At 32.7% G+C, this 17654-nt stretch overlaps 1 protein-coding gene across 1 annotated transcript in view; it reads left to right on the top strand.

Moving 5' to 3' along the window:
• Positions 1-17654, top strand: part of LOC145733208 (DNA-dependent protein kinase catalytic subunit-like) — a 31127-nt gene that overhangs the window by 4975 nt on the left and 8498 nt on the right. The window contains exons 10-43 of the mRNA XM_081985914.1: positions 38-211; positions 266-436; positions 2129-2318; positions 2377-2558; positions 2614-2816; positions 2868-3185; positions 3243-3430; positions 3488-3807; positions 4539-4949; positions 5004-5525; positions 5577-5772; positions 6437-7005; positions 7064-7337; positions 7390-7546; positions 7601-7748; positions 8350-8531; positions 8587-8853; positions 8904-9138; positions 9196-9422; positions 9478-9645; positions 11522-11678; positions 11732-11849; positions 11902-12097; positions 12150-12313; positions 12368-12491; positions 12546-12795; positions 12861-13003; positions 14135-14318; positions 14370-14564; positions 14618-14783; positions 14840-15172; positions 15223-15353; positions 15403-15625; positions 15683-15939. Coding sequence (XP_081842040.1) covers positions 38-211; positions 266-436; positions 2129-2318; positions 2377-2558; positions 2614-2816; positions 2868-3185; positions 3243-3430; positions 3488-3807; positions 4539-4949; positions 5004-5525; positions 5577-5772; positions 6437-7005; positions 7064-7337; positions 7390-7546; positions 7601-7748; positions 8350-8531; positions 8587-8853; positions 8904-9138; positions 9196-9422; positions 9478-9645; positions 11522-11678; positions 11732-11849; positions 11902-12097; positions 12150-12313; positions 12368-12491; positions 12546-12795; positions 12861-13003; positions 14135-14318; positions 14370-14564; positions 14618-14783; positions 14840-15172; positions 15223-15353; positions 15403-15625; positions 15683-15939 — 7743 coding nt within the window. The remainder of the gene's footprint in view (positions 1-37; positions 212-265; positions 437-2128; positions 2319-2376; positions 2559-2613; positions 2817-2867; positions 3186-3242; positions 3431-3487; positions 3808-4538; positions 4950-5003; positions 5526-5576; positions 5773-6436; positions 7006-7063; positions 7338-7389; positions 7547-7600; positions 7749-8349; positions 8532-8586; positions 8854-8903; positions 9139-9195; positions 9423-9477; positions 9646-11521; positions 11679-11731; positions 11850-11901; positions 12098-12149; positions 12314-12367; positions 12492-12545; positions 12796-12860; positions 13004-14134; positions 14319-14369; positions 14565-14617; positions 14784-14839; positions 15173-15222; positions 15354-15402; positions 15626-15682; positions 15940-17654) is intronic.

A 17654-nucleotide genomic window follows, 5' to 3' on the forward strand; every position in this document is an offset into this window, starting at 1 on the left:
GTAGTCCACATTATTGAAACAACATATACTTTAATAGGAAACTTGACGTTAAACCAAGATGTCGTTAACTGCAAGGAAACATTTTCAAAGTTTCTTATATTTTTGCTGCATAAAATGAAGCAATTTAAAGATGAGCTGCTAATATCCTGTTTGTATGTACTTCTAGAGAGTCCTTTAGTTATTGTGGAACCCCTTCTACCACAATGTTCTGGTACTTATACCTGAAATTAAAAAGTTTTTGCAAAAGTAATGTTAACTATTGTAGGAATATTTATAACTGTTTTTCACTTGGGTCGGAGTTATATCGCTTTGGCTAATATTGGATTAAGTACTTTAGAAAAATGGCAGCAACATATGGATGACAAAGTTGCATTTGAGGAGTTTCTCTTACAGGTTATTCCATGTTTAGACAGCTATTTAAGAAGCAAATCTTTAGGTAAGTTTGTTAGTGAAGAATTATCTTTAAGTAGGGGCGTGCAATTGTAAATTAAAGAGTTTTTGTTCACGAAAACTCAATAATGCATTACCATTGAGTTTGTTGGCAGAACGTTTTCCTGTAATGGATAACTTTGATAATTTTCGTGCCTTTATTGTCGGGGGCAATACCACAAGGGCTCAGATTTAGCCGGATAATTTTTGTGCTTGTCTTAGAACACTTTCTTTTTGGTGTAACAGCACGAGACCTGTTGTAACTAAATCACGAGAGCGCAGCTCGAGTGATTTTGCCAAATAGGTCGAGTTTTGTACCATAAAGAAAGTATGAGAAGACAAGCGGAAAAATTATCCTGTTCAAAATCTGAGCTCGAATGGTATTTGATAAGACAATTCCATGAATATAATTAATAATATAATAAGACTGCGACTGCCTTGTGCAGAAATACATTTTTCTGGTTCTTTTGATTTTATGCAGTAGAATTCTATCCGAAGCGAGCCATAACCAAAACAAAACGAACAAACATCAAAATTGACAGTGCCAGCAAAAATCTCAAGGTGAGACATTGCAACAATAGAAGTGTAGTGAAAATCCGTGGAAACGATGAAATCAACAGCAAAATTTATCCGATTTTTTTATCCGCTAGCAAACTCTCTTCCTTCCTTATTAGCCGATAGCAAACCGTGTTTTGATGACGTATATATGGCATTTTTTGTACATGAGTGGAATTGTCACGTTTAAATTGTGAATCTTTTTCAAGTTAAACGAGATGTACCTACATATTACTTTAATAAACGAAACGCCTTTACCGAGGTTTTGTTTCAAAGGTAGAATCACACCACTTGGTAGAAAACTATAATTTAATAACTAAAAATAAATAAGAAAATGGTTGCTTTGTGAAATAGGGGTTTTCCAACAAATCGATTTTTGATTTAAAGTTTTAGCCCATAGATCGTTTGGAAACGTGCCGATAGCACAACCACAAAAACAAAATTATTTAGTAATTATTTGTTGTTTTGCATACATTGTAACCTACGTTTTATACTTGAATTATTTTTGTAATGTTTTGAATATATCGTTTTAATAAAAAAAGTTTGCAACTGCATAAAGTGTCCCCAAAATGGGTGAAGAAAGATTTGTAAAAAGCTCTATCTTTATCTTTTTTTGACGAGACAAAATTCTCTGTATTTAAAAATGTTGTAGATTTTTTAAGTAAATTAATCATAAATTGAGTCGCTTTACTGAATCCCAGATATAAAGGGGTGTCCGAGTATTTTTGAGCATGACTTTCCCCCCAATTTTCGAAAACTTTCTAAAAATTGTCAGACAGCTTTACAAGTGTCTTAAACCTTGTCACAAATAGAAAAAACATTGCAGAACCGTTTTTCATATGTAATTAGTCAATTTAACTAAATGAAAAAAGTGTGGAATGGCCCTATTAGAAAATCAGAATAAAATAACTAAATCATGCTTATATTTCTTTAGACGATGAGGGAAGCTCTTTTTGGATGGTTTGGCAGTCGCGGTTTTAATAATTTAAAGTGAATTTTAACTTATTTACAACCCTGAGAGATGCAGAAATTTGGGGTGACATGATGTTGATTAAGTCTGCTGTACTTTAATACATCTATATTTTTAATAATACAAAATTCCATTCGTAACAACATGCATTGATTACTATATTCAATGTTTTAGGAGGTTTTTCACAAACTACGAGTGTTGAAAAAAAGCGAAAAACAGCACAAATGCTCAAAAAGCGTACGATCTTAGTGGAGTTGGAACCTGAACTAGTCCAATTTCAGAAACGTGTTTTGCATTTTGTGGGCAGCCAAAACAGTAAGGTTTGTCAGGCATTTGTGTCTCCTGATAATAATTTTGTGAGAAAGTAGGTATTTTTGTTGATATTTCTATGTGTTATAAACTGAAATATTTTTGGTGAGCAGAGTTACTAGCAACAACCTCCATTTGAAAGTTACCTTACCTTATAACGATATGGCTCTGGAAGTTTATTTAGAACCGTTTATGGTGAGAGTGATGGAGCTTGCCTTATATTCCAGTGATAAAAAGACTAGAATTATGGCGTGCGAGCTGTTTCATGCTTTTGTAGCGGTATTTTTGGGTCAAAGTACACAAATTTTTGTTTTAAATTAAACTTTTCACTAATCATTTGCACTTTAAAGCAAAGCAAATGACTCATTCAGGACTGTCAGATTTGGAAGATTTACTGAGGCATATTGCTATGCCTTTACTGCAGCTTGCTTGCGATATAGACCAGACCGTTCGAGATATTTTTAGACCTCTGTTCGTTCAAATGATTCATTGGTACACCTCTAGAATACAACGGGAAAAGCCTCACTTGGCTGTGATAATTGAAGTTTTAATGGTTGCTTTTATGTTCTCAAAAGTACTGATAATTTTACATTGTATCTTTTAGGATGGTATAACACATCATACCAATTCGTCGTTAAGAGATTTTTCTGGGAAATGCCTTAATGAGTTTGTGAAGTGGACTATAAAACAAAGCTCCGATACGGAGCTAGCCGATTCTCCAAAAAATATAAAAGTTTTGGTGAAGAAAATGAGATTCTTTAGCGAACATCCTGACTTAATGAAAAAATTGGGAGCCGCTCTTATTTTTAACAACATTTATAAAGAAATCAGAGAGGAGCAGGCTTTGATTAGCATTTTTGCCATGGAAATTTTGCATATTTTTGTTTCGAGTCTAGATTTTCTGGAATCATCTAACGAAGAAGTATGGATATACTGAAGGTTTTAGTGCAGTAAAATATACATATAAATAAACTTTCAGGTGGATAACGTAGTAGTGCAAATAACAAATGCGGTGAAGCATTTAAAGCGGATATTTATTGAAAAACGGATTATTTTCAAGGATTCTGATGAATCAAGAAGAGTTCCTTCTGACATTCCAGAAGGAAATTTAAATGGAGTCTCCAAGTGGCTGCTTATTAAGACCGCTAGCCGTAGCAAATATTGCCGGTAACTTAATCATTATTGGGGTTAAAGGGCTAATTTTTATCTTAGCTTTTATTTTAGCACTGTAGCCATGGAATTATTTATTAATTTACAACCTATCAGTGGATCTTCAGAATCTTTGTCAACTTTTGTAATGAATTACAAGCCAGATTTAATTACTTTGTACTTAGAATTTCTGGTAAAAACTCCAACGTTAAACGACCTCGATAAAAAGAGTGCCTGTTCATCTTTGATTAAGTGGCTTCAATCCCTTCTTTGTCTGCTAGATGGGTTGGTTTTTGTACTAAGGAACTCATTGTGCCCGTTTGACTTTCAAGATAATAATTTACTGTCTCTTAAGTACTTCATGGATAATGTTCAGGATATTTCGATAGAGGAAGGTAAGTGTAATGATTGAATAACTTGGCTTTTATTGCTCACTGAACTTTTTATTTTCGTATGTTTTGAAAGGTTATTGAGATATTTCAAAATATCTTATAAATCACCTCGTATACACTAACTTAAGAGATATTTTGCGAACTCTAATAGATACATAAATCAAAAATTTGTATCATGTTCCATTTCAAAAATGCATTAAAATAATTTTACTCTAAAAACACTTTACTCTTTTTACTTTAGATAAAAGACGAACATATGGTGTCAATTTAGATCTGTTTAGCGTTTTTAAGAAATATTTTGTGGTTTGTGATCCTCGATTAAATGATTGACAGTTTTTAAAAAAATTGGTAAGTATATTGCTAGTGAAAAGTGCAATTGCTTTTCCAAGTTACAGCCGTATATGTTTCACCATATGTATGTCGGTTTTTGATCCTTCTTTCATACAGATGGAGTTGCATGCCTGATGAAACCAACACGCAGAAACACGTGTCGCCGGGTTATCATCCTTGTTCCTTTCTGCTTCACTTTTTTTGCGGAATTATCCAATAAACATTTTCCTCTTATTCATTACATCCTCGTAAATATTTCTTTCACGTTATTTTATTTCCCGTTTGATTCTGGCTATTATTATATTTCAAAAATGTTTTCATAAAAAAAGGGTTATTGTCAAGATACATGGCTTTCTCAAGTTAATTATACCACCCAAAATATTAGCATTTTTATTTCTTTTTAGGTCTACGTTTAATTGAATTAGTTCAACCGGTTTCACCGTACACCGCCGAACATAAAGAACAGTTTCAACACCTCAAATCATCATGCAGTTTGACAATTTTAAAACTTGCTAACATAGTTTTGTCTGACGAACTATTGTGTAAAAGGAGCAAGTCTTTCTGGAATCCAAGTTTCTGGAAGCTCATTCTTAACTCAATATTTAACCCTACATCTTTGTGTTTTGGTGAGCAACTTACCACATCAGAGTATGAGGAAGTGCTATTGGTGATACTTAATACCATACCCAAAAAATTAAAAAGTGACAACGTGGAGCACTTAAAAAACTTGATATTAGATTATGTCAACCAGAACTTTGATGCTAATATTGATTTGAGAAGAAATGTTGGTTTGAAGCAGCGCAGTTTGCTTAAAGGTGAGTTAATTTGATTTTCTTCTTCTACTAGTGATGCACTTAGTTTAATTACAGGTTTACTACTAATTCAAGGATCGAATATAAATGATTTAATAAAAGTTGAACAATTTTCTGTCGGTTTAATAGATAAATTAATGAACAGTTTTTTGACAAGTTCTGATAACAATACAGTCTATCTGTGGAGACTCTCTGAACTCACTTCTGAATATTGCGCAAATGTTTTAAAATTTGCTTTAGAAAATACGAAGGAATTCGATTCTTTGTTGACCTATTTATATAAAAACACTTTGGTGACTTGTCAGGAATTTGCTGATAACGACAAAGAAATTACTTTTGGGTCTTACTTGCTTTTGAAGTTTTCTGATCCAATAGTGAAATTTCTTTTAAACGAGTTTTATAAGTTCCTAAAAAGTTCTGAAGACGTCGGATTAGTTTTTACAATGACCAACTGCGTTCTGAAATATTTGGAAAACCATAAGGAAGAGTTTAAAAACAGTTTCAATCGTGTAGCCGAAAATATTCTGGATAAGTGGTTTCTATTTGAAATGTATTTTGAAGACAACAACATTGATTTCGGTAATATATTATTAATTTTTTGTCTAGTTTTGCATTACTGTAACTTTATAGGTTTGGATTTTGTTCTTCAACTAGAGAAGTTATTCGGCAAATATATAAGTTACACTAAAGACGTGCAAAAATGGCTAGTTAGTCTGATTTGTAGAGATGTTGTCTTATTAACTCAGCATAATGGGCTTAATTTTTTACTCAATGTTTTTAATGTATTGGCTGCTGTTGTTTATGAAGACGATGTTGATAATTTGAGGTAAGTCTACAAACAATTATTGTTACAAATTTGTTATTTTTAGTACTAAAAAGTTGAAATAATTTTTTAATAAAAAATTTAATAATGCAACGAGAATGAGAAATAGCGGTTTATGATATAAACACTCATATCATATATCGCTATTTCTTTTCAACGTAGATTCTGAAAATAAAGTAATATATTAGATATTTTATTTAAAAATACAACTTTGACACTTTTCTTACTTTTGGAACAACCTGTACCTCCACCTGTCCGGTGTGACGTAAACGTCAATAATTTCCGTATTTTCTTGACACTTAAGGGTCATCAAATAACAAAAATGTGTTTGAATGCCAAAACTTTTTTCATTTTACTTAATATGCAGAATGTTTCATAAAAAATACATCTTAACTACACTATTTTTTGTCCGACATTCTTTATTTGGCTAGTTTTAGAATGCACTATATGATACTTAAACATATCCCCACACAATGGTATTTTAATTGGATAAGTCGTAAGTTCAGATATAGAACAGTAGGAAAATACAACTTTTTAATTAAAATTTACGAACAAATCAAAATTCATTTATTGCTAAAATAACAAAGTACTTACTCACTTCTTGAATTAAATTTTAAATAATTTTAGATAGTATTTCTTAAATTAATATGGGTTTTACTTCTTTCAGTGAGGCGTTAGATAAACTAAAATTACAAGTTGAGCCTCTTATTTTGAACAACACCGACTTGACAGTATTACACAAACTGTTCACCGCTTTACCGATGATTAAAAGTCAGGCCATATTTAAATTCTTACTTGAACTGTATATAAATTCGGCACCAATAGATTTAGCTGAATTTCTTCCACCGTTCATAACCAACAACTCGGAAGAAAAACAGGCTCTTATTTTACATACCGTTTACCAAATAGCGCTAGATGAATCGAGAAGTTTCTTACAGAAAAAGAACTTGGTGGATAACGTGCTACCTTATCTGTTCAGACATTGTGCTCATAGTATTTTTGAAAATTTTTATGAAGAAAATATTAAAGATATAATCAACAAAATGACTGTATCGCCAAAGAATTATGGGAATGGCCTTGTATACTTCTTTTTGCTCGAAGTACTGATTTTGCGAGTCCCGATAGGTTCCGAGGACAGAGCTTACTGTAGCATTACTGAAGCGTCTGGGAATCCAAAGCTGTTGGCACAGCTGCTTAAAATAGCTTTAGATGCTTTTAGAGACAGTAACTCCACAGGTAATACGCTTACTTTGTTGTAAGGGTTATTAACTAAAAAAAAAAATAAAAATATTAGAGGACAAGGAACAATTGAGAATATACAAGTGCGCTGCTTATAAGGCTTTAACGTCAATTATTTGTAATTCCAAAAAAACGGAAAAGCTGTATGACAAGTTGTTTCTTCGTGAAGAAAATAACGAAGATATTTTGTGGAATGCCTTGATCGACACCTCGATTACCTACAAGTTTCCTGTACATTTTGACAGTTACCCACAACGGAGAAAAGTTCTGATAAACATCAGGGATGAATTGAGAGAGCAAACGATACATAAACAAAGCAAATCTATTCGGTATAAACTTGATTAGGAAAACATCTATCATCTAAATAGCATCGTATTTCAGTTACATCGAGTCACAGCGACTTTTTCATAGTTCACTCAGTGAAGACGTTACGAAATTTGATTTTACTAACAGCGTGGTGAGAACTCACGGTAAAATTGAAAAGGATAATGTCCAAGATGAAAATGCTGAAAACCATTTAGGAACAAGAGTTTTACAGGTAATTTGATATGTGCTGATGAGGTAGGTTTTGGTGAACTGAAAATGGTTTCAGGGAGAAGTTTACTTAGAAAGTAGTGAAATCAATAATCACGAGTTAATGGGAACTGTTTGTGGTGTAATTAAACATATTTTTTCTGCTCGCATTTGTCAACTTCCTGAAGATCCTGAAGAAATGGTTGAATTTCCTAATTGGATGCGTGGTAAGTTATAAAATTATTATGTGGAAAATTATATAAAAATAGGATGACGTAATAATGGTAAAAGCTTCTTCTTTTATTTGTCATGGTTTTTACATTCAAAGCATGTAAAGTTGCGGCAGCCTAAGGGGGGGCGAGATCGTATTTTCGACATCTTTGTACGTTAACAGGAGCATCAGGACGTTTACACCTGGAGGCAGTGCAAGAAAGGCTAATGCCTGCTTTATACTTCCAAATTAACAGTATGTCAAATTAACTTCACGAATATTCCGTTTTGTCCAAAAATTCGAGAGCCACTTTTATCTGGAAATCCAAATTTCTCAAATTAGATAATTTATTTTCATCAAATTATATCTTCCCCAAAAAAAGCAACTAATTAGTGTCAAAATGAGCAGTAATTTTTACATAAGAGAGCAAAAAATGCAAGTTTCTAAATTTTTTTCAATAGAGGTTTTAAGTGATTCATTTTGCTCTGCCAAGTACTCTGAGCATGATATGACAGTCTCTTAGGCGTGTGTTATTTAATTTTTTGTCTCTCTGTCTGCTTTTAATGAACAAAAATACATAGGTACCTACATTTTATACACGTTTATTTTTATTCTAGGAATTTCAGCTTTACTCCTGAATCCAAACACTCACAAAAACATAAAAATGTTTTGGGTGAAAGTAATAGACAATATGAAAGAGATTTTTAGGAACTTTGCCCAGTATTTCTTGGAGCCGCTTCTTCAATTCTTGAGCGGCAAAATCGCCGGGAATGATCTCAACTATTTTGTTAGTGATGTGGTGCGTAAAAAATAGTGTTACTGCTGCTGACCGAAATATTACATTGATATTTTAGACAGTCATAGTGTCCCTTTGGAGTTATGAAGTTAAACCGAACGAAAGCCAGGCGATTTTGGCATCTAACTTTTTAGATCATGTAATCAAAGTGCTTACCAATGACCGTAATGATTTTTTCAAGTATAACTTGGATTTAATTAAACCTATCGTGGAAAATTGGAACAAATTTATTACTGTACCATTCAACACTATTGATGAGAAGCTTAACTGCGACCGAGGAAATCGACAAATTGAAGTTGGCATCCATGTAACAGCCATTTTTTTGGTAAGAAGTGAATCACCTGTAACTTTATGATTTGAAAATTTCTTTATTAGGCTAACAACTTGCTGCCTTGCGAAACCAGCCAAGTTGAAACCTTTTGGAAGAAACTGATTAGCATTTTAGGCAGCACAGTTTCTTCTATTTATAAGATTTGTGCTGAAACGTTAGGGCTAATGCTAAAGTGCTTAAAGTTTCATGAAATGCTAGAAACATCTTTTGTCTTGCAACTTCGAACTGTTATTCGGAGTTATCTGAATGAAATCAACAAATATGCTGCAACTATGGAAGGTTGGCACGTACCAAAATGGTTACGGACATATTTTACGTATAAAACGTTATTTTTAGGAGTAGCGATTCATTATCCCGACCTAGTGGACGATGAAGATGTAATGAAGATTATTTATCGTTTACACAAGTCGGACATAAACTTAAAAATAGTTTTTCTGAAAATCATATGCAAAAGGGCAGACATTTTAGGAGGTATTGGCGATTTTAAGATCGAGGACTGGCCTAAATTTCTTGAAAATCAAAATCCGGAAGTGCAGTTAATTACTTTGGATATTATTTTGAAGGTGATGTGACTTGCCACTCTGGGCAGTGTTTTTTGGTAATGTAATATTTTTTCAGACTGTTGCAGTTTTGAAACAGGAGCCATCGTTTAAAAGCATCATAAAAAGTGTTAGTAAAAATCTTTCAAATCCTAATACATTTTGCCGAGCGAGAATGTATGATATAATGATTACTGTCTTGGAAAGAGATGTCTTAGATGAGGATTTAAAAAGCTTGGGTAAAGAGGTATGTATAAGATGTTGATCATGATAATAAAAACCGTTTTTACATACAGTTTATTGAATCATATTGTATTTTTTTAATGAAAGTTTGAAATCTTTTTTATTCATGGATGGCTTTGTGTGTGTGTATGTGTGGGTGATTTAGTTAGTGGTGGTGCAAAACAGGGATAAACATCGACGGAAAAATGCTCAGCAAACCTTCGATTTGCCTACGATATTGTTCACATTGCTGACGGCCTACAGAAAGCCAAAGTAAACGTTAATGAACTTGCACAAGTAACCAAAGAAATGCGATTACAGAAAAACCAAAGTAAATCAAAAGTAATAACAAACTTAGTCATCGGTGGAACAATAAAATTAGAAAACAATATCATAGCTGATGTTACACAATATCGTTACCTTTGATCACGAAGTGAAAATCACTAGAGACCAGACACCAGAGATACAAAGACGAATGGGTTTGATGCTGCATATTGAAAATTGAAGAATGTATTTAATCGCGAAATCTCTATGAGCCTTAAGAGATAGGTATACAATGAATGTGTGCTTCCAGCTGTAACATACGGATGCGAAACGCTAACGCTCACTAAAAACAACATAAATAAGCTAAGGACAGAGGAAGCAGGAAGAAAATGGAAAGATCAATGTTAGGAATTAAGCTCATGGACCACGTAAAGAACACGGAAATCCGAAGATGAACGGGGATAGAGTACATCATAGAGAAAATTGCAAAGCTAAAATGGAGATTTGCAGGACATGTAGCAAGACTCAACGATGAGGAAATGAAGACCCCGTGAAGGAGCAGTGGACGCGAGAAGCGGGATGATGACGACTGAATTTGGCAACATTGAAAAGAGCAGTTTTTTTCCTATCAGATGCACTATAAATGAGTGTTTAAAAAGGTTTCCTTTCATCTACTGATGGCGCTTTTGAAAGACAAATTTTTATCATTAAAAATAACCTTTTTTGTAAATAATTTTAAACCTTAATTCTGTCACAAGTATACGAAGGCAACAGATTGTTTCTCAGTTTAAATGTAAACACATGAAGGCTAAACCCAATTTTTTTGTTTGACCGATAATATTTTCAGAACATTTAGCGTTGTTGTAGTAGGATCTATTGCACTTCAAAATTGTTCTCATTGTTCGATTTTGCACACAAAAAACTTAAATTATGTCTCTTATTAATTATAAAAGAGTTATTGACTAAAACTCTACCATACTACATTACTGATCAATTTCGTCATGAAAAGTTGTATTAAATTTACATTGTTTTGGTTAGTAATTTTGTAGTTTATAAATTTCAGTTTAAGAATTTCCAATTTTTTTTGAATCATGGATAAACTCGGGATAAACAAGAGTCACCATGATTTCTATGATTTTTTTTTCCATTTTCGCATGACAAGAGAGATATAGTACAACTTATAGTCACAAAAGTGTCATGGAACTAGAGCACTATAAAACTTTTCGGTGGTTACCAACCTTTAACTTTAGAAGGATGGTTCTAGTTTCTTATTACTTCTAGCAAAAGTTTATTATGCATTATTATTTTGAAAAGAAGTAGTCCTTTAACTTTGTGTTTTTATGCTTATACTTATTATTATTTTGTTACCATTTAGCAAAACGCAGTTTTTTCTGAGCAACTCATTTTCATAGTTTACTTGCTAAGCAACTAAAACCATTCAAAGTGCATTCAAATTTAAAAAACTGAAATACAAGAGACAACAATGTAAATCCCTGTAAAACCAGCTCACTTCCGGGATTTGGTTAGAATCTACTCTGACCTCACACAAAACTTTTGGTTTTTTGTTTTGTTTTAATATTTTTAACGTCATAACTTTAGATAAGGAAGCGTAAATTAATTTATTAATTATTTTCTAGGTGTTAATTATTGGCCTTACGGACACTGATATTGATTTAAGAGAGAAAGTGAGAAGCTTTTGGTCTGAAAACCCTATAATTCCAACGGATATATCGTTGAAATTCACATATTTATTATCGAACTTTTATGTAGCCAAAACGGAGGAGCACTTTTTAGGTAAAATAATAAACTAAACTAACATATTAGTATTTAAATATAAAAAACTTTAGGATATGTTTCGTATTTTCTTATGGAATCCATGAGACCAGACGATTGCGCTAAAGAGCTTTTCGAGCACCCTTTAGAAGATTGTAATTTTGAAGAATACAAACTGCATGCCAACTGGAGGTAAAAATGTCTGTTAATGTGTATGCATATTTTTTGTAATATATTGGTTTAGGTTGCAGCATCCTTCGGTAGTGCCAATGTTTGCAGAAACTTTACGGTCTTACACTGAAAATGATGATGGTATACCTGCACTTAGTTTAGGTGAACTTCGTGCCACTCAGGACAATTTTTCGTTTGCTCCTACTCAACAAAGTGTTCGGGAGAGGCACATTTTACAAATTACTAGCCTTGAGAGTAGTCTAATGGGGGTGAGCATGTAATGCTTTTTGATTTACTTTTAATACGGTACAATAATAACAGGCTAGAGAGGTTAACCAGCGGTCAAGTTTTTTGAATCCCAATGAAATTCAACTGTCCGAACAATACCGACTAAATAAACGGAGGTTTTTAAAGGATAAAACCAAAATATCTAAGGGTTACGCCCATTTGGCTGTAGCTGAAAAGATTGGAAAAATCGTTAAAAGGTTTCATACTTTAACAATTTAAAAATTATTGTTAGTTAATTGGTAATTTTAAAGGTACGACGCTGCTAAGGAAAGAGAAAAGAAAGTTACCATATATCGAAACTACCGAAAAGGAGATATTCCAGACATTCAAATCACTTTAGGTTCTTTAGTAAAGTCGATGCAAATGTTGGTTATGGTCAGTATTTGAAACAACTTTAGTGCAACTTTACTTAAGAATGTTTCAATGCAGCATGACAGCGAGTTGGCAAAAATCTTTATCACAATAGTATACAAGACCGTGAAGGACAAACTAAAAGGGAATGCATGTTTTGACAAAAGTATTTTGCAAAGTATCGAACATATTTTCAAGTCATCTATACAGTATAATGCCAATGTGTTTTCCACTATGATTGATATTTTAATGAAAAGTAAAGCGGACTTTAGAGTGGATTCCAGTCTTATAGCTCATGTTTCGCAGCAAAGCGGTCTTGTGTCAGTAGGTGAGTTTTTAACATTGATTTCAGGTATTTGGTGTGGTTTTAGCTATAATATTGTATGTACTTAGGTGCACTTTTAATCGAAGAGTATCTAATGGATGTTGAAGATAGTCCTAGTTCTTCAAAAAGAGGCAACTGTTCCGACAGTTTGGAAATATGCTATTGGCTTAAATTAGCCGAGTTATATCGGGAACTACATGAATGGGATTTGGTAAGTGCGGCTTATTTATTGTATTAATTACTAGGTATACTTATCTTGTTTGTAACTTTATTCTGAAGTTAGTTTTCCCCGTATTTTGCAGTTTAACTGGTTGATTGCCAACTTTTATGCTGATTTAATGTGGGTAAACTTTTTTGCGAAAAAAAAAACATCTGCGTCACATTTTAGTTCAATTTCTTTAGTACCAACAAGTCATTCATAAAATACATTATTTTGGGCGGGTTTATATTAGGTAGTAAATCTTTTAATGTCGCAAACCGTTTTTCATTTTGTTTGCCCATAGGCATCATATTAGTTTATATTATCTTTATGTCCATCACTGGGATGGTAGATACCTTAGACGTTTATACAGATCTGGACGTACGATATTTTTAAATATTTGCCTGTTTAGGTAATGAGTATGCTCTATCGATCTAAAATAGTTTCATCATTGCCACGTTGCCGCAAAAGTAGTAGCAACTTTGTTATTTTAAATAGAACACCTTGACAAATAAATAGAACCCACACAATTAAGAATTGCAATATTTTTGCCGCCAGTCATAAATACATTGAAATTATGTTTTTTTTAAATGCAACTCCTTTAATAAAAAACCTTTCAAATAAGCTGCTTTATGGTCGAATAAAGCCCGTTTGTAGGTTGAATTCATTTGTAACTAGTTTCATTTGTCTAATCTATTTGTAAGGAAGTTTATTAGCAGATGGAAATAGTGGATTTAATGTTATTTATACAGGGTGAAACTAATTGAAGCTAAGCAAGTAAGTAAATCAATAGTAAAGCAATTAAAAAATAAAATATATAAACTTAATCAAAAATTAGATGTGTTAAAAGACATTAAAATTTTTTTTTTTCTATTCCAACATGATTTTTTTTAAATGAATTTATTCCAACTTTTGTATCCTTACTGTATATGTTGAAGGCTTTCGGTATCCAAAAGAATCCCAAATATTGACGAAATTAGCATCCTCTTTAGCCCTTAAAACCACATGACATCTAAAACCTTCTATTTTCACAAAGCTGAGTTACGATGTTTAAGAACAGGCTTATCAATACAAGAGACCATATCAACCGTTTTTATCACCCCTTCTGAATTACCTTGTTAATTTTATCAGACTACCTTTTAGGTCAGGACTATTTTTATTAAAAAATCAAATTGTAAAGAAGACGTTCATATTGCCATCAAGCTCGAGGGAGAGAAACGATGGCGAGAAGCTCAAGAAAAATATGAACACGTAATTAAATCGGATTTGTCTATAGAGAGACAGGATTTCTATTACGAATCTTACTTTAAGTGCTTGGCACATTTAGGTAACAGTTTTTAATACAAAACTTTACTAGTACTAACACAGTAACACATAGGGGAATGGGAGAAAGTCCCTAAAGTGGTGGAAAGTCTTGTTTCTGAAAGCGAGAGAAAAACCTGGGATGGTTTATGGAATAATGGCTGGCTTCAGCAGAAAATTTTACCTTGGTACATTAACGCTCAAGTTAGAAATGTACTATTTTCTGGAAATAAATCTGAGCAGTTTCTTATTGATATCAACAATTCTTTAAGTGAGTTTAGCTGTTTAACGGTTTTTCTTTATTTTTAACGCGTTCTAATTTAGGTAATAACGAACAAGCCGAATATTTAAAAAATAACTTTTCTGAAGAATTGTGCATTTTATGGTTGATACACAAAGACAATAATCAAGCCAAGCAGTACCTTAAAAGCGGCTTGGAAAGCTTTTTAGAAGATTGGCATTTAATCAATCCAATGTTTGGAAATTTAAGGTAACTTTAGACGTGCATTTTTCAGGTAAATTTACTTTGCATGCTGAATTTTTTAGGTACAATCAATTACTAAATTTACGAACGATGATCGAAATTGATCGGTTTTTATCCGTCGAAAAGTCTATAGCAGATGTTTCACGTTTAGAACCCCTCCTGTCCCCCCTGCAGGAATATTGGAGAGCAACACAAAGCGAATTTTTACCTTCAATTACTTTAAGTGAAGCTAGACTTTTATATAGAAAGCTTTTCATTAAACTCCTCATAGACAAGTTGAAAGATCAAATTGGAATTGTCAAGGAATTACGAAAAACTGAAATATTATTAGATATTTCCTTTATGAATTTGGCTGTTGAAGAAAACAACTATTACATGACTAGGAAATATTACAAGTCTGTAGTGTAGTATTATTTGTATATGTGTGGCTTATTTGCTATTTTAGGCCTTACGCAAGTATGAAGCATCCCAGTTTAACTTTGATTTACGGAAATTTGGCAAACTTGTTTGCTAATCTAGTGAAAACTGACCCTGCTCTGAAACTTAACAAGTATCTAGAAGGGATAAAACTGTTCAGTACGACTACACTAACCAGTTTAAACTAAAATTAATAACCAATTTCTAGGGGAAGTGGTTGGTTCCAGCAGAAACGACACATCCTTAATATCTTTGCTGAAAATTATGGATGTAAGCGAGAAAGTAACAATAATTTTAAGCGAAAATCCTGAACTTTACCCCTCTCATGAATCCGATTTGTCGGAAATATTTGGGAATGAATCATACTCACCCGCGGAAATGTCGTATGAAGCTTTAAAATCTGAAGCTTTTAAGACCCCAACTACCAGCACGTAGGTTTTCCTCAACTGAAAATCAAACATTAGATAAACTTATTTCTAATATTTTAGGTCGCAGACTGTCATAAAAGAGCGTACAAAAGCTCTAGTAAAACTAGCTTATTTTGCTCAGTACCGTCCAGAACGGCAGGAGGATTTCCTGCTTTGCGTTTTAAGAGCCATGAAATTGGGTTCTAAGGAGGCTAAACAACTGTTTCCGTGTATTTTGTTGTTAGATTCACTACATACAGAACTGTGCAATCTATTCAAAAGTGAAACTGTAGATGTACCCACTTGGATGTTTTTAGGATGGATACCGCAGTTATTAGGTATGTACACTGGCAAATATGATTTGCTTGTCAATATCATGTAAAGTCCGTACCGGTGCTAGTGGCAGTGACGTAGTAATTGTCGTTCCTTTCATATTACGTGTACTAAGCGAGGTGGAAATTTGACGTATGTTATTAACGAATTTTCGTGAATGTTTGTGCTAGTTTGGGGCTGGCGCAGGGTTTCGTTCAGAAATAACTTCACGTCTGTAATTTGAAAAACTGGTAATGAAATATACTATTTTACGAGAAAGAATGATATCTGAGGAATGAGCAATTTGCTTCCTGACTTTAGACTTCCACGTAAGTAATATAAAGTTATAATGAGCCGGACACGGTCTGCTATGACGTAGTAAGAGACATTTCAATTTTATAATTTTTTTATTGTATTGTATTATATTATTTTTTGAAAATAAGTACGCCACCGGCGCCTAATTTTTTTTACCAAAATTAATAACAAGAGTAATAAATAAAACTGTTTATACATTTCAAATAAAAAAAAACATGTTATACTGTTGCATTAAAGATTAACAACAAACAGTTACTAGTTAATTTTCTTTAAAGATTTGTTCTTTTTTTATTATTTCTCAATTTTTTTTTGTTGAATATTTAGGTGCAAAGTTGTTCAAAAAGTATTGTTTTAGTACACGTAACTGAAGAATCTTATTACAGACGAAACACTTTTTCTCTAGCAAAGGCTAAAGATCACTTTTGTTTATATAATATTTTGGAAATAGAGTTTTTAGTTCAAATTTTAACAAAAAAATATTGAGTTGTTCTCTAGATTCTTCTAAAATACCATCACCGCGAATAACCATGTATATTTTATTTTGTAGGAGTTGTGATTTTTGACCTTAGTAGTTAGAAAATTAGTATTATGTAATAGGGTCATTGGTTCAAAATATAAACTTAAAAATAATAAAAAAAGATAAATACAATTTATGCCTTACAATGTACTATTAAGTCTTGAATATGTGATTCAGTGAGTGACAGTTGACACTTGGAAAGTTGAAACGTTGACATTTGGTAAATAATTGTATAAGACATACGTTCATACATATTTTGTTTCGCTCAGTTTGTATATGATAAGCGGAAGAGAGTCGAGGCAACTGGCTTTTTCTACGTCACATCGGACTTTTTCGTATATGGTATACCAAATAAGTGTGGTAATACAGGGTGGTCCAGTTTTAAGTGTCCAAATGAAAGTCCAAATTTGTACTGAATAGTCTAAAAACTTGCTTTTTCCTATTAGGAATGGTTTTGATTCGCTTTCTCAGACTGCCATCCTGGTTGAGTGTCTGAAACTGGCATTCAAGAACTAAAAAAGTACGGAAATCAAGACAAAGACTGTATTGTGCATGAAACTCATTTTTTACTACTAAAAATAATATAAAAGTTGACTTTTAATGCTAGAACTGACTTTACTAGGACTAAAGAGAGTCCAAAAGTATATGTTCAAGCCTTTAATTGGTGTACAACTGAATTTTCTGGACTGGACAACAAGTCTAGAAGTAAATTAAATTTTCGGACTATTTTATTTCTAAAAATTAGTTCTCAAGACTATAATTGTAGCATTTGGTACCAAAATTTTTTACTTTTATTACTGAAGAAACTTGACTTTTGGAAATAGTCTTAAACTCGATTTTTCAGTCTTAAAAAGCACTAAAAACAGTCTGAATTTCTTAGAGATGCTACAATTTATTGCACCTATAGAA

The sequence above is a fragment of the Ips typographus genome, linkage group LG1 (assembly GCF_016097725.1).
Source record: "Ips typographus isolate SLU linkage group LG1, UJ_Ityp_2.0, whole genome shotgun sequence".
In the NCBI taxonomy this organism is placed as follows: Eukaryota; Metazoa; Arthropoda; class Insecta; order Coleoptera; family Curculionidae; genus Ips; species Ips typographus.